The sequence below is a fragment of the Sciurus vulgaris genome, assembly GCF_902686455.1.
Source record: "Sciurus vulgaris genome assembly, chromosome: 11".
Lineage (NCBI taxonomy): Eukaryota > Metazoa > Chordata > Mammalia > Rodentia > Sciuridae > Sciurus > Sciurus vulgaris.
This window is the reverse complement of record NC_136472.1, coordinates 18,124,441-18,133,265: the sequence shown is the minus strand read 5'-3', so window position 1 is coordinate 18,133,265 and position 8,825 is coordinate 18,124,441. Positions and strand designations below refer to the sequence as shown.

The 8,825-nt window shown below is 37.1% G+C and overlaps 2 protein-coding genes across 2 annotated transcripts; one reads left to right on the top strand and one right to left on the bottom strand.

The window, feature by feature from the left end:
* Positions 1-1,477: 1,477 nt before the first annotated feature.
* LOC306638973 (olfactory receptor 5AL1-like) lies at positions 1,478-2,417 on the top strand (the record flags this gene model as incomplete). Its single annotated transcript, XM_079102422.1, is given in 3 exon segments — positions 1,478-2,111; positions 2,114-2,308; positions 2,311-2,417. Coding segments are annotated over 3 exon segments (936 nt in total).
* Positions 2,418-7,630: 5,213 nt separating this feature from the next.
* LOC306638918 (olfactory receptor 8U3-like) lies at positions 7,631-8,585 on the bottom strand (the record flags this gene model as incomplete). Its single annotated transcript, XM_079102373.1, is given in 3 exon segments — positions 7,631-7,959; positions 7,962-8,177; positions 8,180-8,585. Coding segments are annotated over 3 exon segments (951 nt in total).
* Positions 8,586-8,825: the final 240 nt, after the last annotated feature.

Sequence of the window (8,825 nt, the reverse complement as noted above, 5' to 3'; positions counted from 1 at the left end):
TGTAGTCTCATAAAAGATATAAAGATAAAATGGCAAAGTTTGTGAACATAGGTGATATTTTAATTTGGGATATTTAGACTTGATCAATTTACAGACATAACGCTTTTCAACAGGTAGCTGTGGGAGTGGGGAACCGAGGAAGAATTGTGAGATTGCTGATATCAAGATGTCAAAAGCTTGAGAACCCACATGTTAACAGTGTGGGAACCGAAGGTAGTTTTGCAAGAGAACGATTACTAGGAAATATATAAGGGACAAAGTATGCCAGTGTGGAAGGCTCAAAGCAACAGTAGTGTTCACAAAAATGCAGGATGTAAGAATAGATATGGAATAATACCGAAGCATCAACAATCCTTACCTCCCTTGCCAAACCCGAAGTGTATAGAGAGTTCTAAACTGAACAGATATTTGGTCTGAAGAGAAATAGGTTTTCACGAAGCAGTTTACTTTCATTATAAGAAAAGAAGAATCATCAGATTGTCAGTGTTGGAGATTTGGTACTTATCAAAATGAAAGTTATCTGTGTAGCTTTCATAGCAGTAAATGTTTATGTATTAAAGGAATAACAGTGAAGAGAAATAAAGACTAGAGATTGACAAATTTATGAATCAGTATAATAATATTTCAAAATATCACAAAAAAGATTAAACCCCTATAGTTCTCATTATGATGGGAATGCACACACACTTCTGCTGAGTAAGCTTCAATCTAAACAATATCAACTCTACCAGCAGCTGAAATTGCTAGCACATAACATGAGATAGCCGCTGCTCATCCCTTGGCTTAGGTAAATTCATAGATCACCTTTCCAAAGTTGCTTTGATCTCTAGTTGATAGGGAAATTTCTGCCTATGTGAAAGATCATTTGCATAACTAGGAACTAATGTTAGAGAATTAAATTATATGTTATTCTGTTTCACTGTATGCCAGTAATGAAGGGGGCTCAGTCTCAGTTCCCATAACTGAAAAGTAATACACTATATAATAATTGAAGAAAAACCAGGAACCAAATATGTAAAAGTACAAAATAAAAATTAAAAATCACTGTGAAAATATAAGTTATAGAAATCACTGGTTTCCAAATGATTCACTAGAATCCTTCAGAGTAGCCCTATGGATTCAATATTTTTGAACTTACCATTACCACTCATTAACATTTTCCAGATGATTCAGTGTGATCTTATTTAAAGTATTATGATAATTGTAAAAGAGAATTTTTTCTTTATTCAAATGATTCTCTTTTTCCTCATTAAAAATAGATATGGTTATACAATTAACTTTAAAATGCCATCTTTCTATCTTTACAGACCCTCACAGAGTTGTATGCTTCACTGTTTCTACCTAGGAAACACCATTTTGTTGTGATAGCAGACACAACACAAAGAGGTTCCTTTGAATGTTCTCGACAGAAGATCAGCCCATCAGTATCATCTCTGGACCAGAAGGTGTGCTCTGAAGCTTTTCTTATACCTGTTCTATGGCTAGAAGCAATCACACATCAGTGTCTGGATTCATCCTCTCGGGGCTCACAGATAATCCAGAACTTCAAATCATCCTCTTTGGTGTGTTCCTAGTCATTTACTCAGCTAGTGTCATGGGTAATCTTGGACTGATTGCATTAATCCAAGTAAGTCCTCAGCTTCACACACCCATGTATTTTTTCCTCAGCCATCTGGCTTTTGTTGATTTTTGCTTCACCTCCTCAGCCACCCCAAACATGCTGGTGAATCTCCTGCGTCAAGTTAAAAGTATAGCATTTTTCGCATGTGCGATCCAGGTCTGCTGCTTCATCACATTTGTAGTCTGTGAACTCTTCTTGCTGTCAATCATGGCATATGATCGGTATGTCGCTATCTGTAACCCTCTACTTTATGTCATTCTCATGCCTAGGAAACTCTGTGTGCAAATGGTTGCTGGCACATACATCTATGGATTCGCGGTGGGTCTAGCACAGACAGTAGAAACATTCCACCTGTCTTTCTGTGACTCCAATGTGCTCAACCATTTCTACTGTGATGATGTTCCCTTAATGGCTTTGGCCTGTTCTGACACTCACATCAAAGAGTTGATGCTGTTAATCATCGCTGGGTTCAACACCTTGTGCTCTCTAGTGTTGTGATCATTTCTTACATCTTCATCCTCTTTGCCATCCTGAGGATTCGTTCAGCTGAAGGAAGACAGAAAGCGTTCTCTACCTGTGCATCCCACCTGACCTCCATCACAATATTTTATGGGACAATTATTTTTATGTACCTGCAACCTAAGTCAAGCCATTCTCTGAACACAGATAAATTTGCTTCCGTGTTTTATGGGTAATGATTCCCATGTTAAACCCATTGATCTATAGCTTGAGAAATAAGGATGTAAAGAGTTCTCTGAAAAGAGTGATTGAAAAGTTGTGTTTGGTTGTCAAATAATCTAGAAGTCACTGAACGATGACTTTGAGTTGGGTGTTAGCTAGAGTAATTGTGCTGGTCCAGGGGTAGAGATAGACACATTCTTCACTTTGAGTGCTCAAATTCACTCAGAATAGGTCTCATCTCCACTCTTTTGTTCTTAGTCATTTCCACATGAAAGGCTTTTTATAAGTTTTGAGTTGTCAGATTTTAAAGGAGGGAAGGATAACATAGAGAAAGAAAACAAGATCTTAATCCTCTTAAACCACACATCTTTATCAATAACTGAAGAAACAGCATCGGGAAATAGAGGCTTTATCTGAACTCTGAGACACTGAGAAACATGGGCTACACTGAAATAGATCAACATTTGTGTCTTATATCTCAAGTTTGCTGCATAGATAATCTGAAAAAAAAAAGTGTAATAATAGCAAGGATTGTTTGATTTTAAGATGCTGGATCATTTCCACTTTGGCTGCATTTTTCTGGGAAGGACTGTGCTAGCAGATCTATTTTGACCAAGAGTGTTTAGTGACGGTTTATGCACCAGATCAGACCACGAAAGCCACATCACACCATTGTAATTCACTGCTTTTTGGCACTGAACACCATGGCTAAATTATTTCACATTTTTGTGCCTTGGTTTCCTCATCTTCAGAAGGCAGCAAGAGCCTCTTTCTCCTGGGGTGATTTAAGAGTTCAAGAAGATTGTATATATAAAGGGCATTTTCTAGCTCCTAGCATAGTAGGTATTATAATTATGAACACGTTTATCATACCAATGATTCTTTTATTTGGTTTTAAGTGATTGTATAATATAGCTTTTGTGGAATAGTTGACAACATGTTTTACTTCATTTTAAAATTCACAAAATGAAAATGGAGAAACTGGAGAGGTTTCTCACTGTGATTTTTTTTTTTTTTTTTTTTTTTTTTTTTGGAGGGGGTAGTCAGGTGATTGAACACAGGGGATCTTCACCACTGAGCCACACTCCCAGCTCTTTCTATTTTTCTATGTTTTTTTTTTGAGACTGGGTCTCACTGAGTTGCTTAGGGCCTTGCTAAATTACTGAGGCTGACTTTGAACTCACAATCCTTCCTTCTCAGCCTCCTGAGCCACTGGGACTATAGGCAAGTTACTGCACCCAGCTCATTGTGATATTTTAACAATGCAATTCTTTTAAATTTGTTGTATGTGCTGACAAACTTATTTTAACAAAGAGAAAAATGAGATTTTTTAGGTTCCTTTACATTAACTACCTAAAATATGCATATTTCTCATGAAAAAAAAGAAGCCACTTTTGTTTCAGTTATCAAGATTAGATTAATAAATTATAAATTTCTTTAGTTCTGGACATTTAAAAGAAAAAATAACTCCCCATTTGCTGAATTATTTCCTTTGTCAAATGGGTAAATAATAAAAATAGTCAAAGCATTTTAACATTTTATGTAATTCACTAACAGACATAGACTAAAACCATAAGAACCAAGATTTGAATTCAATTTTATCAGTCATATAAATTAATTTTTAAATGACTATATGTTTGAACTAGTTATATAACATCAGAAACTTTTTTTTTTTACACCGAATGTGAGTCACAAAAATGTCACTTCCAAACCCAGGTTTTATATTAAAATTCTAAGCAGTTAAGAAATCTAAGGGATAACGTGAGCCTGAGATTGACATGGAATTGATATCTCCCTACATTGTTCATTCATACTGGAAAGTAAAATAAAGGGAGAAAGCCAGCATGTACAAGGCAGGGGCGTCCTGTCTTTATTACCCCTTTACCACCATTGATGTGAACATCAAATGTTTCTAAAAAGTTCCTCCTCTCCAAAAACTAGAGTCTTAGCTGTTCTCTAAAGCCTAAGCATATTTTGCTGCAGCGTTTTGACATAACCATTCTCTTTGCTATTAAGTAACTACCTGGTTATGGAGACAGGAAAAACCCTTCACAATGCCAAGGGACAATCATGTCACCCACAAATTGAGATTTTTTTAAGAGAAATGATCTTTGATGGGATTCAAACTTCTGGTAATTATTTATATAGAAAACGTCAGCCATCTCTCCTTAACTGAATCACTTGCAGATCAAACTAAGTGCCTGGAGGCTAAAGGAAAAAACTGTAATAGTCTACAAAGTGTAGGTACTGTGGTTTCTTCATACGTTATGCTCTAATACTACTTGGAGTACAACATTATAGAAACATGTATGGGCTTTTCCTCAACTAATACATAAGAAAAGTCATTGAGGAAATGTGAGAGAACTGTGGGCAAGCACACAAAACACGTACTTAAATTTATCAGAGTATTCCTTTACAGATGTATGCCTAAAATCTTGTGTCTATGAAATAAATGATTTTGCAATTAAAGTATGTTCTTTAAAGTCTTCCTCTTTTTCCCCTGGGAATTGTACCCAGGGGGGTTTTACACCGAGTCACATCCCCAACCTTTTTATTTTTTATTTTGAGACAGTGTCTTTCTAAGTTGCTGAGGCTGACTTTGAATTTGTGATCCTCCTGCCTCAGCCTCCTAAGAAGCCAAGGGTTTAAATAAGAATAGTAATATAGTATGGGCTGTTTTTTGTTTGTTTTGTTTTGTTTTTCAATTTTTTGGTACCAGGATCAAACTTAGGGGCCCTTAACCACTTAGCTACATATCTAGGTATTTTTTATATTTTATTTAGAGACAGGGTCTCACCAAGTTGCTTCAGGCCTCACTAAGTTGCTGAGGCTGTCTTTGAACTTGCAATCCTTCTGCCTCAGACTCTTAAACTGCTGAAATTTCAAGTATGCACCCCCACACCAGGTACTGTGATCTTTTTGAAGCACTGAAATTTCACAAAAAACTGAAGAGGACTGAAATGTAGCTACAGGATAGAAAAACTAAAATGAACTATAAATCTTTTCATATCAATATGCAAAATAATTACTTGTAATAAATTGTAGAAATGAAGACAAAACAAACAAATTTTATTTATTTTTTCATTTACTTATACTGGGAATTGAACCCAGGGGTGCTTAACAAGAACTCACAACCCCAGTCCTTTTTATTTTTTTTTGAGATAGGGTCTCGCTAAGTTGCTGAGGCTGGCCTTCAACTTTGTGATCCTCTTGCCTCAGCCTCTGGAGTTCCTGGGATTACAGGTGTGTTCCACCGCACCCAGCAAACAAATTTGATTTATAAGAAAAGGTTCTATTAATGGTTCATATCACTAATTATAATGATGCTGATGTTTACCTCATCTCTGTTAAGTGCCAGACTTTGTGCCAAGGTGTTTATACTATCATCTACATACTCAAATGAAAACATGGGAAATAAACCTTTTACCTATTTTATTAGTAATAGGAGTTTTGTATACGACAAACCTTGGGATAGGAAAACTATAATATGGGGCCAACACTTTCTGAATTCAGGCACGATTTTCACTGATCTTGGATCCTGCAAAAAATTTTCTATTTCCTTTTCTTTTTTCACGTCAGACTCTAGATTATATATACAGACTAAATTCAACTTTATCCTGATATAAACACATCATAGAGCCCATAGACAGAGGAATAAAAAAGATACAATATCTTTTAAAGGTACCTGAAGACTATAAATAATGTAGATTTCAATGTTGATCTTGATGCTTTGAGAAACTCTATTGGAGATATGAACTCACTCACCTAAAGCAATTTCCAGAGTGCAGTTCTAGAGGATGCACAGACCTGTGTCTGTTCAAGAAGAAGCTTAATAACATATATTTGAGTTGCTTAGCTCGTGTCCTTAAGAAAAGTTAGATTTACTTTGATATGTGATGAATAACAAAGGATTAAAATTATACACAGTATAAAAACTTCAACTCAATTAGTGGTTTAAACCCCATGGTCATAAATAATTCTATGAAGCAAAAAGGTGGAAAAGGCCCCAGAAAATCAGTATTCCTTAAGACTTCCTGGACCTGGATTTCTTAACCTGTAAAAAGAGAGACTAAGATGTTTCTATTTGTCAAGTTTGTAATAGGTAAGGATTTTGTGTATACCTATCCATAAAAAATACACAAGAAAAAGTATAAAAACAGAAACACCTGGCATGTACTAGTAAGCCTGTTTTAAAAACTGAAGAACTCATGCAACTCACAAGTTCTTAAAGTACCTCATGGACGCATGCTTGAATCATTTACAAATGAAATGTTTAACAAAAAATAAACAATTCGCTGCAAATCTCAACCTATATTCTATAAATGGCTGCAATTCCAGGTTTCATAATGGCTTCCCAAACAAAACAAAATATGATAATATTAAACCAATATTTTAATTGCTTTAATGTCAAAATAATATAAATGCATAGCAACTCAATAGTCTTAATTGTCATGATATACTTCAATTAAAAGCAGTTTTGTATGTCTTGTTCTTAAAATTATATTTCAAAACCTGTTATGTAACTAATTGAATACCCTTCATTCTTAACACCCACAGTGTTAAAAAAAAAAAAAAAAACTCAATGGATTTGAATTTGCACTTAGAATTTTAATATTAGTAGTTATGCTACTTTAAGTGACTAATAAAGAACAGATCCATGGGTGAAACCCCATGCATCTCTTAAGTTTATTTGATTGTAATAGGCCTCCTTGAATAAATGCCTTGCAGGTAGAAGAAAATCCAGTCTGGTTGTGTCTGTTTCACTTAATGACACTGAAAAATTAATGAGTCAATCTCTACCTTTATATAGCAAAATTTATATAACTAACACAAAGCACTTACTGCCACTGTTATAGTTCTGTGCATTTCGTAAATATTGACCCTTGCAATCCTCAGGACAAGCCAATGAGTTCGTTCCTACTATTTTTCAGTATTGGAAACAAGAGTCGCGCAGAGTGGAGGCTGGTTGTTCAGGTTTGCTTGCATAGTCAATGAAGGCAATAGCTTTCAGACTCAGGCAATCTCGTTCCAGAGTCTAAAGCTCTAACAAAAGCCAGTCTCTGTCTTTGCTTGGGATACGCGTATGTCTTTGCACATGTGAGTGTCTTTCTTTGTATTTGAACCTGACTTCACTGGTCTGGCAAAGCAATAAAGGCCTGAACAGGACTCTTTTTATCATGCTGCCTTTTAAGGTCTGCCTGGGACCTCGTAAAAAATGTTAAAACTGTGAAAGGAACAGTCATATTTTCAGTTGGTTGGGAAAGAATTACAAGAAAGAGTTCGACTCACTTCCCTCTTGTATTTAAAAAAAAAAAAAACACTTCATTACTATTTTACTAGTTTTAATATTTTTAAGGTTTCCCAGCCTTTATCCAAGGCTTTCTTGGAGGCGTCTTTCACCTCTTTGTTCCTGAGACTGTAGATCAGGGGGTTCAACATGGGGATCACCACGGTGTAAAACACAGAGGCCATCTTGTCTGTGTCCAGGGAGTGGTTTGACTTGGGCTGCAGGTACATAAAGATCAGGGTGCCATAGAAAATAGTAACGGCCACCATGTGGGAGCCACAGGTGGAGACGGCCTTGCGACGCCCCTGGGTAGAGCGGATCCTGAGGATGGCGGCAATGATGAAGAGATAGGAGGTGAGGACAATGGAGGACAGATCATATCAAAGCCAGCAAAGGCAAAAATCAGAATTTCCTTCATGCGTGTGTCTGAGCAGGACAGAGCCAGCAGTGGGAGGTCATCACAGTAGAAATGGTTAATTACATTGGGGCCGCAGTAAGTCAGACGGAAGGTGATAATGGTGTGGAAGAGGGCAACCAGAAAGCTGTAGGCATAAGGCACTGCCACTAGCTGGATGCAGACTCTTTTGACATCAGCGTGGAGTAATGCAGGGGGCTACAGATGGCGACATAGCGGTCGTAGGCCATGGAGGCCAGGAGGAAACACTCAGTGATCATGAAGGTGAGAAAACAGCCCAGCTGTGCTGCACAGGCATGGAAAGAGATAATGTTGGGTCGCACAACAAAATTCACCATCATCTTCGGTGTAATCGCAGAGGAGTAACAAAGGTCGACAAAGGCCAAGTGGCTGAGGAAATAGTACATGGGGGTGTGGAGTCGAGGGTCGATCCTGATCAAGGCAATCAGCCCGAGGTTGCCCAGCACCGTGACCAGATAGATAACGAAAAACACCACGAAGCTCGGGGCCTGAAGCTCTGGCCGATCTGTAATTCCCTTGAGAATAAATTCAGTGACGTATGAGATGTTAACTTCAGCCATTTAATCTGGCTGATTTTGTGGCTTCTACTGAAAGTAAGGATAAAAAGCATTTCTCCTTCCAGTGTCAGGGGACGATCATTAGCATTAGCACCTTCTTCCTTTGAACCATGTCATGATGAGAGTAAAAACAGGCATCTTACATCTCCAATAAGGGTTTTTCCCCCACTTTTGGCCCCAGGGAAGGCCATCAGGTACTTTCAGAATAAGGGGGTCTAAGAGTTACTTTCACTTTGTAAATTC